General features: G+C 36.6%; 1 protein-coding gene across 4 annotated transcripts in view; it reads right to left on the bottom strand.

Moving 5' to 3' along the window:
• ANXA11 (annexin A11) overlaps window positions 1-15,786 on the bottom strand; it is a 43,854-nt gene that overhangs the window by 15,535 nt on the left and 12,533 nt on the right. For 3 of the 4 annotated variants that reach the window (XM_080597264.1, XM_080597265.1, XM_080597266.1), the window contains 14 exons: window positions 15,645-15,729; window positions 14,358-14,482; window positions 12,546-12,923; window positions 11,981-12,068; window positions 11,472-11,566; window positions 10,933-11,046; window positions 9,761-9,851; window positions 9,564-9,643; window positions 9,328-9,384; window positions 8,310-8,403; window positions 7,455-7,550; window positions 4,769-4,827; window positions 4,007-4,129; window positions 1,058-1,837 (listed from right to left, as the gene is read on the bottom strand). In XM_080597264.1, coding sequence (XP_080453390.1) covers window positions 1,778-1,837; window positions 4,007-4,129; window positions 4,769-4,827; window positions 7,455-7,550; window positions 8,310-8,403; window positions 9,328-9,384; window positions 9,564-9,643; window positions 9,761-9,851; window positions 10,933-11,046; window positions 11,472-11,566; window positions 11,981-12,068; window positions 12,546-12,923; window positions 14,358-14,482; window positions 15,645-15,720 — 1,536 coding nt within the window. In that variant the 5' untranslated portion in view covers window positions 15,721-15,729 and the 3' untranslated portion in view covers window positions 1,058-1,777. Of the gene's footprint in view, window positions 1-1,057; window positions 1,838-4,006; window positions 4,130-4,768; window positions 4,828-7,454; window positions 7,551-8,309; window positions 8,404-9,327; window positions 9,385-9,563; window positions 9,644-9,760; window positions 9,852-10,932; window positions 11,047-11,471; window positions 11,567-11,980; window positions 12,069-12,545; window positions 12,924-14,357; window positions 14,483-15,644; window positions 15,730-15,786 lie in introns of those variants that run through there. The other variant, XM_080597267.1, reaches the window with a different exon arrangement.

Below are 15,786 nucleotides of genomic sequence, written 5' to 3'. Positions count from 1 at the left end.
AAATCAATGAAGAAACACTTTCAGCTGCAATGTCCTCTCAAGATACGGTTAGATTGTCTGACAAGAAAGAGCACGTGTAGTGGTCTGGCTTTGGACATAGTCACATTACTGCCATTGATTGAAATAAGAGTTCTGGTTGCACATCCTAGACAGAATTTGTAGTTAAAATACACAGCCAACTTATTCTGATGGCTTTAAACTCCTCCACCTCCCCTGCTGCGGTGACAATGCAATCTCAAATTCATTCCAACATCCATCTCCCTCATCTTAGGGAGGAAGAGGAAAAAATAGAAAGGAATTCACTGACATTTTATCTTCAAGACACAGACAATTAACATGAAAATTAAAAAATACAGCAAAAGGTAGGGGATCTGAAGAGATGTAGAAAAAAAAAGTATATATATTTCATTTCCTTCAAAGAAGGATTTTTCAAGCCCCTTTCTATTTACCTGTTCATATCACATAATCTTTGCTCCCCACTAAATGTTTTTTTTTTTTTTTTTTAACTCTATGTATTGTTTCATACTTACGTTCACAAGATCTGAATTCTTCCATGACAAACAAAACCAAAACTTCTTCTAGGAAAAAAGGCCTGTGTAACCTTTACAGAATGGGGGGTGTGTGGGCACGTGTGTGTAGTAAGAGAAGGAGTTTGCACATTCTTGATTAATAAGTAATCTCTTTTCACTGACCTAGCTCTATGCCTCTTCACCCTTGTTCTTTTTTTTTTTTTAATTAACATTTCTATTTTGAGAACGGCAAGCTGAAGATGTCATTCATCCTAGCAAAGAACAAAAAATCAGAGTTCCAGGAGTCAGAGAAGAGATTCCAACACACACAACAAAAATACTAAGAAATAGCTACAGATTACACATATCATGAACAGAAAATTGCTCAGTGAACAGATCAGTCAAGTCCTGAACTTTTGTCAGCACACAATTTCTGAATAATTCTGTGGCTACAAACAGAAAATGTCTATGGAAAAACTAAAATTCTTAAAGCAAGTCTTCACTCCCATGTAGATCAACATGAACAACAAAAAGCATAGTCTGCAACATTAGAAGATAGACAGCTTTAATTTCATAATCTCTTTTTAGATACATATATTTAAGGCACAATCCAAAACCTTACGATCATAAACTACAGAATGTTTACTATTGTCAATTTTGCTGCTTCCTTGTGACAGTTGCCCTAGTGAGAATGAAATGTGGAACACATCTTCCTTAAAAACAGAAAATCAAGCCAAGAAAACAGAACTCACCAAAACCTCTTTAGAACAGTCTTAGTTAGACAAAAAACTTGAAGGCTGTTCTCTCCACGTATCACTGTTAGTACGAAACCACCCCTGCATACAACATATATATAAATGGCAATAAAATGGCACATAATGTTTATACAAAATAAAACAACCTTAAATCATACAACTGTGATTTTTGCTCCAGAAAACAAACACGTTATTTCAGCCAAATAATATAAGCAGAAAAATAACCTGTCATTCATGGATTGTAGAAGGTACTATAAAGAATCCTGAGCAGATGGTACATCAGCTTTTCTTTTTTTGTTGTTTCTGATTTTTTTTCCTTTTTTTTTTTTTTCATTTATTACCTACCATTTTTTATTTGGAGAGAAGTGATATGCAATATTATCTTTAAAAATGTAATTGCTTTAAGAGAAACAACTCATATTACATCTACTTGGTGGAAAAAAAGATACTTTAAAGCTAAAAAAAAGCAGCTTTTTTTTTTTTTTTTAAAAAAAGAAAAGCTAAATGTTCCATTTAGTCATTTCCACCGCACAACTTGAGTAGGATTTTCCGGTAGTCTCCTGAAGTATCACCCTGGAAACAAACCCAGAAAAAAAAAAGTTGACAGCTTGTTCTCTGCTTTCTTCTTTTGGGTGTCGGGGTTGGGAGGGGATGAAAGAGAGGAAGATGAGGTCTAAGCATCTCAAATGCTAAGCTAACAACTAAAAGAGATAAGACCTGGGCTGAGATAAAAGTTAAACTCTTATAAAAAAAAAGATACGCAGTAAAATCTGTTCTTTCAATAACTGAATTGGAAGGTGTCCACAGGAGAATATATTCCTTCAACAAACTGAATTTGGTATAGGTATACAGGGTCAACTGCCTATTCTGGAAAAAATCAATAGAAATCTTTTATTGAAAAGCTGTCTTCAGCAACAGGTACAGAAAATATAGGAATAAAGAATAAATATAGGAATAAAGAATAAGGAATAAAGATTTTTAAAGTAATTTTCCTTGGACTCAACATAAATAGATTTTCAAGGGGCAGCAAATAAAAGTTCATGCTTTATTATGTTCAAACACTTAAAGTGATGCTCTGGCTTCAAAAGATCCCCACCCCCCACCCCCCCCAAGACAGAGAACATCTCTTTCATTGTTGCGGGCAGTGAAAGCCACTATGGATGTACCTGCAAGCATGCACTGAAAAGAAGATTTCATGAACATCATCATCATCACAAAAGGCTCTCATAGCTGAATTTTGCCTGGTGCTCTTAAGACTAACAAACATTCCCTGGGAACTGCTCAATAACTAGCCTTGGTTGATGAGGCTTGCCAATCCTTTTCACAGGACAGTTTCAGCTAGTGTATTTATCCATGAAAACTTTTTTCAAGATCAAAATTATTAGGAACAAAAAGATGCCTCAAATATCAGAATAAATCCTGTACAGACATATAGCACAGTCCGCAAAATATAGAACATTACTGTTTATACATGTGGTGAAGGAACTGCTATGCACTTAGGAACAAAGAGAAAAGAACTAAGTTACTTTTCAAGGATGTTTTTAACTCTGCTTTTACAGAGTAAAGGTAGGATTTACATGCATGCCCCACACTTACTGAAACCATGTTTTGAATAAGTTCAGTCCAGTAAATGGAAATGTGTTCCTATTTCTGAACTGTACAATTATTCTGAACTGTACAATTACTTAAAATTGGTTATTGCTAATAATGTCAGATCAGAAGAGAAAAAAATGCAGACATACAGCTTTTCCACCAGTGTCTCACTGTTATTTAATTACATCTTGGTGGTTTCAGGGCATATAAATACTGTAAAAGAGCATCTTCACTACAGAGTTAGACTTGGAAAAAGCTTCTGCTAGTTGATCCTTTGTGGCTCATGACCAGAAAGACCACATAGTTGCTGGCAAAACAGCCAAATCAAGACTTTTTGGTGCAAACGATACCCTTCACTGTCTTTCCATGTTTCCTCCCAAACACCTAGTTGCATCTCCTCCATGTCAACAACAGGAGAAATATACAGGGATTTAACAGATTTGGCACCTTCACTACATGGTGAATGAAAGTGGCACCACTCACTCTCCTCCATCTTTAAGTTTTCCCATTAGTCAGGCATTCTCTTGACTTGCTACAGCTGCAATTACAGCAGTAATAGGGCAGATCATCTGCTAAAAAATCCTAAGTTATTTTCCAACTCTTGCACTTTCAAGGAAAATAAGAGGAAATCTCTCAAAAGCATATTAGAAGCTTTAAACTTTTGCAGCACACACGAGGTAAAGCAACATCATTACTTATTTGGAGGGCTAAGTTGTTTCTACAAGGTCATACACGGAGACTGGGACAGAGACCAGACTAACATCCAGGTCTCTGAAATCTCTCTGGACTAACTTTCCCTTCTTTCCTGTTTGTTGGCTTCCTTCCCATCTCTGGCCCATACAAAACCAAGTGCTGTCTGCTCCATGCCACTTGTGGTGTCACCGTCCCTGGGGGTGTTCAAGGAGAGGCTGGACGCGGTGCTTAGGGACATGGTTTAGTGGGTGATACTGGTGGTAGGGGGACGGTTGGACCAAATGGATCTTGGAGGTCTTTTCCAACCTTAATGATTCTATGATCCTACGAAATGCAGCAAACCAAACACAGCTACACTTGGTGGACTTAATAGTTATTCAGTGTAAGAATCCATGTTCTACTACCAGAAAGGATGCCACATCAGGAGAAAAAAAAAATAATAAAAAGAAGTCTTACAGTGATATCTGTGTAGAGGGATTTGCCATACATCCGCTTGTATTCTGCACGTATGTCCAGCAGGTCAACCTCACTGCGTGACACCATGATTCGAATCAGAGTTCTGTCTTTCGTTCCTGCTCCCTGAAACAAACAAAACAACAACATAACGCATTAATAATGTGTGGAATTGTGAATAATACAGCACTAGTCAAAACAAAAAATCATCACCTCACAAAAGGCTAACCCGTTATTAGCATAACCCCACTGACTTCAGTAAGCTTGAAGAGAATTCGGCCTATCATGCTTTAATAAATTAAATTTACTGGCAGGACATTAACAGTCATTTTTCTGCACAAAACAAGTTTAAAAAAATTTAAAAAAAGGGTTGGTAGGGTCGAAGGGACACAAAGCCAGGAATGTTAGGTGGGTTTAATGACCTATTTATTTATTTTCCTGAAAGATACTAATTTCAGCAAGTCTTAAGCATATTCTTAATCATTTTACTAAGGGAAGAATTTATTTGTTTGACATATGGTTACATACATCTTTGTTAAGTGGATCAAATAAGGTAGTCTTTTTCAGCCTTTTATAATACTGACTGCATCTTGTTAGTCTTCTGCTCACTGAAAACAATTAGTATCTTCCACTTATTCGTAATGGTTTTGCTTTTTATTATTATCATTATCCTTTCCAAGGGGGCTAAAGGATATATTCCAATGAGCTGTACTAGCATTTTAAAACACATGCTGTAAATTTATGTAACTTGTCACAGGCACCTACCTTCATAGCATTCCGCAACCTCTCTGCAAAAAAAGCTGGTGTGTTCTTGAGGCACTTAACTGCAAAAAGAAAACCACAGAAATCACATACTCCTACTTGATCAAAACTCATGGTCATTTTTCAAGCTTAGTCACATGCTTTAAATTTTACATAAACATACACTTGCAGCTTCCACCCCTTCAGTTAGTCACTGCAATGATTTTTAATCCAAGCTCTAGCTGCAACAACGAAAACCTACAACACTTCATGGTTCAAGGCAAACTTTTCAGTCACTAGCATCTATCTAGTGTGAAGCAGCCATAGCAAAACTTTTACATCTAATGACCAGACTCCTACTTCTGAAAGGAACATAGAGAATGGACAGAAGGCATAAAGGAGAACGCACTTAAGTCCCCTAGCTTTTTCTTAAATTAAGTAATTCTAGGCCCTACATCTGCAAGGAGTAACAAATTCAAGTCCTGTCCTAAGTTGGGATGGGATGCCTGAAGACAAGAAGCCATCTACAATAGAAACCTCACCCTTTATTCAAAGTCAGTTACACATTTCTTTAGCCACAAAGTTCACACGGATTCTTGAAAAATCCTTGACATGTATTGACTAATGACCATTTTTTTTTCCATTTAATTAGCACAGTTCATTAGGAATCTTTTAAGATCAAAATCCAAATCAAATTACTGTTATATTAGCCAGTGTAATACGAGAATCCTTCATCACACATGAGTATTAAAATCTATATATTGATCCTATGTTAGGTACCAGTAAACAATCATGCAAACAATCTGTGGCGAACTACACAGAAAACAAATCACACCCGACTTACATTATACAGCACAAAAAGGTATCAAAGCGAGATAGAATGAAAGCACTAGACCTAAATACCTATTTCACAGCAACACACATTCTATACAGGCAAAAGAACTTTTCTGAGTAGGAAGATGTATAAGTGAGAAAGAGAGAGAGAGAGAAGTTCAACACACAACTGTCCATGATATGTACAATATATTTCAAAACAAATGACAGATGAAATGCATGTTTATTGATCACTGTTAAAACACAGTTGCACTTTAAGATGTTTGAATATGTTATTGTAAATTACCAGTTGTACAATCCAGAAAGCTTTAAAGAAAGCAAAATTAAATATTTTCAATTAGAAAACCTTTCTTTTTCCTGAAAATAAGGTTCACAGAACAAATGATGCTAGATATATACACACGTGTGTATATATACATACGCATATAAATAAAATAAAAATTTATTCAACAAAGTTATTTAGTGAATATTAAAGACAATTCTTCCTCCAAAGGCTATTGACTTCTTTTACAGTTACAGACCGAGTTCTGAATCAATATCCACATGAAAGACCTGTCACATGCCTGCAAAGATCCTTGAAGTCAAAGAACTTCCAAACTCTGACAGTACAATTTCTTTATTGAGGTCAGGTTCTCCTAACATGGGGCACTGTTTCTTTTCTCTAAGCCTGTTTTTCTAACATTAATACTTCCTGAGGTGACAAATTTTGAACCCTGGAATAGGTCTGCAAATTTACCACACCAATAGAACAGGATCCATTATGGGTCGTCATTGGGTCACTGTAAGGGGCAGCTTTGCCAAGTAGGGAAAGAAAAATGCTTATATAGTTCACATCTGCACCAGACAGGAGTGCAAAAAATGACCTTCTAAAAATTGATTCCCATTTTGAAAGATTCTGTTATAAAGTTCAATGAAAAAAATCCACAACTTTGTTGCAGGTGAGCAAAATGCTCTCTCCTATCTTATTCCCAGTGATGTAAAGTAGTATTTTCCTATTTATTTCAATAGGAGCAGAGTAAGGTGTTCTTTTATTTACTTATTTATTTATGGCTTTTCATCTAGGTACATCCCTTTTCTTGACACTACCATAATTGAAACAAAAGAGAACACTTAAGAAAGCGGCACTAGATACCACAGTAAATTCAAAATAATACACAGAAAAAGAAATGGAGATGTAAAGAAGTAATCTTGTCCAAGAGAGAGAGACAAGACAAAAGCAAATGCATGATTTTGTCTAGAATAGACCACTGCAAATACAACTACTGCACAAAGACTCAAGGGCTTGTTCCAGCCCCATGGAAACCAATGCCTACTTTCCAAGGGACAAAAGTAGACTTGAGGTAGTAGTCTTTGGTCTTCAGAAATGCTGGAGGTACTTCTGAACAAAGTATTAACAAAGCTTTAATCAGAAGAAATGGGGGAAAAATAACCCCTTCAGAATCAAATATAAGTTTTCTTTCTAAGAAAACCAGAGAGAGGTATCTAATTAAACATTAATAAATGCATTTTTATTTATTTCCAAAGCTGTCCAAAATATGCCATTCTCATTGTCTCAGTGGTTGCTATAGATTTTCATCACTTCTTAAAACAATGCCAAGTACAGTTAATAATTCTCTCTCTCCACTTTAACATTCAAAACTTAACATGCAAAATTTAAATTCAGCAGCTGCCTGAAGCAAAAGCCTCATCTATCTTTTTGAGGTGAACTTAGTGGCCTGCTTTACCAACTACAGCCAAGGTCAGAGAAACCTCAACATAAAAAACAGAAAACTGGAATTATTACACAGAACAACCACCTTAGCTGGAGTCACAGATGGAACCATTCAAGCCAGTCTTGGTGGAATACCAGAAACAGACCTGCTAAGCCAACACATACCTACTGCCAGCATGCCCTTTTCCAGGTCTCCAGACATTTCACTACATATGCTTTTTTCAATGTCCCGGTTACACATCCTCTGGTACTCGCTGAAAACTGTTAAGATAAGATTTCAGGAATCAGTGTCACAAAAGAGATGGCACTGGTGCATGCCGAATGGCTTTGTTTTAATCACACTTCTTGGTATTAAAGTACACTCACAAAGTTTTAAAGTTTCAAAAATTAATACTACATTATTAACCATTTTGTTCCATTTACGTGTCTTAATGCTCTTTCTAGGTTGTCTAGTCATATCCTTTTTGAAGAGCTACACCAAGAAAGTGCCATAAGGGAAATAGTAGGAGTTCTTCTAGGAAAGCTTGGGTGTTCAATAAAATAAAGGAGAAAACATTTAGCCACTCTCATCACTCCCCACATACACGCACCTTTCCCCTCTACATAAGTACCTCAGTTTGAAACAAATTTCAAATGTTATGTGGTTACTGAAATATTTCCACACCACTACAGACTAAGATAACGCCTTATCACTAGCAAGAAAGAGGGGAAAGGAAGGGATGCAAATGCCTTGCATATACACAAGCATTTAAAATTGAACCAATTCTAATTTCTCAGTCCTTTTATCAGAGAAATATTTGAACATGACCTCTACCAGCTCTGATATTTAAGAAAGATGATCATAATGTACAGCTCTTGCACACCCTTTTCTTCAGCAGAATTCACCCTGCTTTCCATTGAGGTATCATTACCCTCATTTTACAGACAAGGAAAAACAGACACATAGCAGTGTTGTACATTTTTATCATTACACACAACAGAATCAAGTTGATATTTATGTAGAGGTCTGGGCACCATTACCTGCTCTGAGGTGGGCCCTGCTTCTTGCACACAGAATGGCATTGAATTTGGATTCATCAGTTCCTAGACGGCTCTCTCCAGCTGCATATAGCTCCTAAACACATAAGAGAATTCATGTTTCGTTAATTAGAAAAGCATTTAAGCTGAAAAGCTGAGTTACAAATCAGTTTGCTTACAGGCTCTCCTCCTTTTATACTCATTTTTTAGTTTAAGTACTGCTGAAAAACAGGAGGACAAAATAAAAAGCAACTAGTTTTAATTTTCCTACAACACACTATGAGCCTTATTTGCAGACTTGCTAGCTTACTGATGCATAAGTGCTTAAATGTAAGAGCTCTGGATTACTAAAGGAAGAAAAATTTGTTTAGAAAGTAGCTGAAAACAATTCTTCCTAGTAGAACTTATGTATAGCTTCTTCTCTATACCCCTAGACATGTGCTGGGACACTCATATCTATGTTGGCATACTATGTTGAAAGCTTATTGCATTACTATTCATATGACAGGAGTGTCCTGAAATGATCCAGGGTTTTCTCTCTCTGCTGCGTGGTGAAACAAAACACACTGAAAAAGTAACAAGGGCAAGAGTTACTAGGTCCAAGTGCCTCATTTGCTGCAAAAATCCAGAGTTCCTTTTTAACATGCAGCAGCTAATGCAGGTGTTCACCACATTAAATTTTCCTCCATACACACAATTAACACAAATCTCTTTGGAACATTCCTTTAATAAGCAACACAATGGAGTCATCCAACACATAAAAAGCAAGAGATTAAACAAACAAACAAAATACCAGCCAAAAAGTATGGCCTCTATTCCCTAGAGCTTCCATCTTTGTAATGGAGCTCCATAGCTATAATGCTCTGGCAAGTCCTTTCATGACCATTCCGTCCACTGAAACATGAGCAAAAGTCACACAGTGTCCAAAACTAAGACTAAGCAGAAACCACACAGTCACATTTCAGAGTATTGACTTATTCAGTTGACTATACTTAATAAAGATGAAGAATTTCTTACTGACCTGCACATCTTTCTGGACAAGAGACATGTCAACAGCTGTACTTTCATCTCTGTTTCCCTGAAAGAATTAAAAGATACAAAAATTGAAAGATACAAAAGTTTTGCTGGAGGGCTCTTTTCTTATTTTTATTCATTTATTTTTATTTAAAAACAAACAGAAAACCAGCCACTACAAACACGTACACAAAAAGCACCCAAGTTCCCAAAAGCCCTGCATGGAAGGACATTTACAAATACCTGAGAAAGTGAAATTAAAAGTCTCTGGAAGTGCCCGGATGTGTCACTTTTTATTGCTTCCTCCAGAGTTTTCTTAAATTCTGTAAGAGAGCCATAATCATGAATTATCATACACCCCTGCTCATTTCCCAAATTTATATCGTCAGTGATTAAGAAAGAAAAGGAAGACAATTTGATGGGACTGTAACAAATCTAACCTGCTTTGTAAACCCTGTTGAGTTCTTGAATATGCTCATTACTGCGAGAAGCTAAGATTTCAATGAGACAATTTTCATCTGTGCCAACACCCTAAAAACAAAGCACAAGGAGAAAACACTCGTCAGATTCTCGTCTTACTTCTATAACCTCATGTGAAAGACATGGAAAAAGAACATAAACACAATTCAGAATAGCACCTTGATAAAGGAGAATTCAAAGCACGTAGGTTAAATGGTGCATATAATACGTTTCCAAGATACAGATGTGTATTTAAGATATAAATTGAAGGGATAATTAAAATGAGTATGAAGGCAATAGTTCATTTTAAAATGTCATCTTTTACACCGTATTTCAGGCATTTTACAAATCAATTGTATCTACCATTGAAGACTGATCTGATAATTCTAATAGGTAACTTCCACTAATAGATAACAACAGCTACAATTATAATACAGTTAATATTTCATCCTCCTATCTACTCTAAAATTTAAATGAAAGAACATGTAAATATATGCAATGACTCAGCAATGAAAATATTCCACCTTGATTGAAATGCTGTCTGGAAATACAGATGTTTGACATTTTTACTTTAAAACTCAAATATTAATAAAATAGTTTTATTGTTTTAAACAGAAACAATATACAATACTTCTTTAATATTTTAAAAAGTGATCAACATGGGCTAAGAAAATATACTTTACAGGTGGAGAAAACAAAAAAAGAAGGTATACCCTGCTCCAAATCTTTATTTACCTAGTTTTTAATAGCTATTTTTGAGCACTGAGTGTAAAGGCACTGGAAATTCTAAGTTAAGCTGGCTTAGAAAAGAGTTGCTTCAGCGGCTTGCTGACCATGCAATAAATGTACTGCAAAGTCTATCAGAAATTACTTTCTGACTTTTTTCTATTTATTAATGCTTTTGTTACAACACAAACCTATTAAATGGTCTTCACCTTTATTACAGCTTATTTATTTAAATAACCTGTGAGAATAAGAATTCTCTATTTTACTATTATACAACTCTAAGAAATAGGGTAAAGAGTAGGTTAAACATCTGAATGGAGAGGACATAATGTAATGTCAAGCTTTTAAATGACTACCAAAAATTGCATCAGCTCAAATATTCCTTTTATTTTACGGATTAGATCTTATAGATATCTCCTACACAAACCTTTATAGCTTCCTTGATTTCATAAGCATCAAACATGACAGGTGTCTTCATCATTGCTAAGATCGTCCTCTCGAAGTTACCTGATAACTCGGACTTGAGATCCTTGATCAAATCCTAATGAGAATTAAAAAGAAGGGAAAAGAATTGACAAATATAAGCACCAGAACTGCGGAGTTTAAGTAGAATTCTGTATGGGTAAGCATCAATAACTTATCTCCAAAGTAAAGCTATTCCACTTAACATTAAAATCAGCAAATACTCACGTGTATATTAAATAACTAACATCAAATTAAATAGATTGTGCAGACCAAAAGGGTGAAAGTAATCACTTAGCAGAGAAACTGTTTTATACATTTCATCTGAAATGCTGCATGCAAATTAAGAGTGGGCAAACAGGCTATGGACTTGTAAACCATCTTCCCCGTAAACAACCTCCAACCTTCTTTCCAAACACTACTGACTTCTGATGAAGTCATGTAGGCCTTATTTCTTCTTCTTCTTTTTTTTTTTTCTTCTTCTTCTTCTCATGATGTATTTACCTTTCCATAAGCTGTTTTGAAGGACAGGATGATCTGCTGCCGTTGCTTGTTTGAACGACTTCCAAGACAATCTATAATCGCTTGCTCATCAGTTCCTGCATGCGCACAGACACCAGAGAATAAGCATGCACGTCACGTGAGGATTCAACTTTTTACTTCCATTTCATTCTACCTCTGTCAAGCTCAACTGAAGGACATACACATCTCTAACTCACCTACTACATCTCTTCTTGGATATATAGCCACAGAACTTCAAATTCTACTCAAGCCCAATCACAAAAACAGTGATAATACAAAAAAATAAATAAAAAACAACCACCCCAAAACCACAAACTACTAAATATCAAATTCATTAAGTTAGGTTCACTTCCAATAATTCTTCTGAATAACTGAGGACATCCACATTTGAACTAGCCCACTCAATACATACTTTAGCAATGGCAAAAGGCAGTATTGAATCAAAGCTACAATTCTATTTTAATTAAATTGTAAATCCACAGACTGCTCACCAAATCCCTTCATGGCCTTCCTCAAGACTTCAGCGTCCCTCAGAGGGTCAAATCCTGGTGCATCGGTGATTGTGCCTCTGTTTCCATACTAAAATCATAAAAGTTAAACTGCGTATTAGTATTATCAGTAAAAGACTTTATTTTGCTATTTAGGAAAAAAACTATTATCATTTTTTTTTGTTAGAAAAGCAAGACAGTAAATTCAACAGAACCTAAGCAATTTGTTTCTATACCTATATGATGATAGAATATAAAGTCCAAAAGGTTTGATATTAAATTTCCCGTCCAATTAATTAAGGTTTAATGAAACTCCATATACACCTGCATATACTTAAGAAAAACAAAATTAATGAAATTTGAAGTAATGTCAAATCTTTCTACTCTGATAATGTAGTACAACAACATTTATTTGAAATCATACGTGCCTATATTGCTTGCATCTCCCTCTTCAATCAACCTTCTTCTCATGACATTTTTAGTTTTACGTGTACTCTCATATACATAAAGAAAACGTAGACAAATGCACAGAGTCACATTTTAAAACAAAAGCTCTGAATGTTCTTACTGCTCCAGGAGAGACGGTAGGGCCTGAAGGTCCTGGAAAAGAGGGCATTGATGGATTCACGGCTTGGCCTGGTGGGTAACTTGGCATGGGCTGCTGCCCTGGGTAAGTTGCTGGTTGTTGTCCCGGATAGCCCACAGGCTGCTGACCAGGAGGTGGTGTGGGCTGACCCGGCACAGGGCCGCCTGGGTATCCTGGGTAAGGTGGCATTCCTGATGGTGGATTTCCTCCAGGTGGAGGATACATCCCGTAAGAGGGTTGCTGTCCTGATGGAGGTTGTCCAAAGCCACCTGGAGGGACTGGTGGAAAACCCCCAGGTGCTGGAGGATACATGCCTTGTGGTACATTTGTCCCTCCAAAAGTCCCTGCCATACTGGATGCCTGCAATGACAGTCAATAAAGCAAGAGACAAGAGGCATACAAACACTTGAGTTTTAATGACATGCTTAGCACAATACTTCTCCTCCCTCCTCCACCCCCAAACAGATACGCAGTTGTGCATCTGCAAAGGAACTTTGCAATAATCAGGTTTTAGTGGCAAGCACAAAGGAAAAAACTGCATTCAGTTGACTCTCGTCTCTTTAACTGTAAGCTGCCCTACATCAAGAAGCAAAATCAACAGCTACATACCTAACCACTGCATCCAGCATTACGTTCCACTCATTCAGGAAAGCACAAATAGCTAGACACCTCTAATTACAAAAACCTTATGCACATTAATCCCAGAAACACAAAACTATGCTTATTTCTTCTCTGTCCATGGCTGCCTTACATTACCACATCGTCATTTGAGTGCAGAGATCCACTGTGAGCATCCCTAGGGTATTTTATGTGGGAGATGCATGCATTAGTAGTTTAAAACTAGCAAGAGTTCCTGAACTACATTAGGAAAGACATCTGCAGAAGCTGCCACGTAGATATCCATACAATATCCACATGCAATATCATCTTTTCACATGACACACTGACCCTCTTCTACAGAAGATCCAGAAGGATTGACATTTGATGACTGCAGTGTTCTCAGAACCTAGTAGCTGTGGATATTGTTATGTGCACCCTAAATAGTTAGTTGCTCATTTCGACCACTGATTTCATTTAATCACAGCCTCAGAAATGCATCTATGATGCAAATGTCTTTGTATACTGTGCCTTCTTTATGTAGTATAACAGATTTCTGAAGACTAAATTGTCAGAAGTGTCACTCACTTCTACCCTATGCAAAAAAAAAAAGTCACACTGGAAATGTCTACATTTTTTCAGTCAATATAAAAGGTTTTTACTGCTGATCTGTTAAACATTATTGCTTTTAAGAGATCTTAAAATATACATACATATATATGTAATGCATTTATATTATATACAGCTGATTCTCTATTTTCTTCAGGAATGAATCACTTACCTCAGCTGTAGAACCATGTTCCTTAATCAACTGGCCAAAACTCCGGTAAATAAGCAAAAGCAGAACTGTGCTTTCCCATGTGAATATATTAACAATGCACAGTCAGTGTTAATCATATGTTCCCCTATACCTCTGCACAGCAAAAGCAAAGTTTTATTACATCTATGTCCACAGCTTTGGAAGTTAGGCTCTAAAGCCAACGTTAGCTAGTGGTCTGCCTTCCTCAAATACGGAATAGCTTGTGGCAACCATTTTCTTCAACAGAAAATATTGAATGCTCAGCACTTAAAACAGACTACACAAAGGCACAGAACTCAAAATAAACCTGTAATAAACTACTTGTCTGCAGGGCCAGAACCACAACTTTGCAATTAAGGAAGTCACAGTAAGATATACTTAAATGAAAGCAAACTCACCATTCCAGCCATGTAGTTTGGATTGAATTGATTGGCATAGCCAGCCACATTTTCTAGACCAATTGGAGGTGGATTGGAAGGTGGATTCGAAGGTGGATAGGCAGCACCACCCCAAGGACTGCCACCTGAAATCAAACACAGTCGTACTGAAATAAAAATCTACACCTTTTAAAACTTATTTCTTGCTACGTATATTTCTATTGTAACGTATATTTAACGCTTGAAATTTGGGCGAAGGAAAATCAACTGAAGAGGTGCATGCTAACAGTACAACTATGATATAAAGAGAAGCCTCACAGATAGTTCTAAACACAATAGTTACCATTTAATCTATACATTCCTCTTTAAAACAATATATTTGAAGGTTAACATTCAGGAAGTAATACTGTAAACAACATATTCTGATTACAAAGTAGCTTCTCAAACCACAAATTGTCTGGGTATTCCAATAGGAAGATATTAATTCTTCGGCTGTTAATTTGAGAGATGCCTACAGAGCACGACACAGCACATTCACAGAAACCTGAGTAACAAAACAACTTGGCTGCATGCAGCAGCACAGCCTTGTCAGCACAGCAGTCACCCCAAGTCAAAACATTTTGCAGAGGAATAGGCTAGTATGGCTATTTTCAGTCAGTACACCGCTTCCCTTTCTTGCGTAAGGTTGCATAACTCTACATTTCACCATTTATGTGTGATGACAACCATATAGCTCACCCACATAACAACTAGTAGTTAAATATTTAATCAGTTTTGTATTAGTATAATCAATATAATCAATATCCTTTTCAACAGTTCTGTCCTTTCCATATACAACAAATTGTCTGCCTAAGAACGGTGAATTAGGGATATTATCATAATTGAAGTCATAAATTTTTGTGGGATACGGTCTTAAATTGTGCAACTGTTTTCTCTTGTTACTCGTTTTTCTCAACAGCTGTGAGACTATGTGCTGACATGGCCCAATACTGACAGGACACTGTTCCCTAACACTTATTGATTTGGGTCAAAACGATGACCATCTCCCGGTTTTACATGCTTTATGCGAGATGAATTAAAATGGGCCTTATATGAACACAGGCCAGAGCACTCATGTAAATCAGAATCCCCAGCCAAGATAAAAACAACAACCACCACCAAAACAAAACAAGAGGACTTAGCAAGAAAGCACAAAAAGCTGAAGCAGGCCAGGAAAATCCTTAAGTCTTCTTCTTCGTTTATTCTGCCTTTCCACTCTTGACAGGGCCATCATCATCACTTAACGGTGACTTCACCTGAACAACTTACCTGGGGCTGCTGGGGGATATCCCGGGGCTGCTGGGGGATATCCTGGCGCTGCTGGGGGATATCCTGAGTAACTCATTGCAAAGATCTGAAAAACATATGACAGTTATTTTCTGTAATGCTTCACTAATTATAACATATAAAA

Source organism: Anser brachyrhynchus (genome assembly GCF_964034855.1).
Source record: "Anser brachyrhynchus genome assembly, chromosome: 6".
Classification (NCBI taxonomy): domain Eukaryota; kingdom Metazoa; phylum Chordata; class Aves; order Anseriformes; family Anatidae; genus Anser; species Anser brachyrhynchus.
This window is presented reverse-complemented; position numbering and strand designations above follow the sequence as displayed.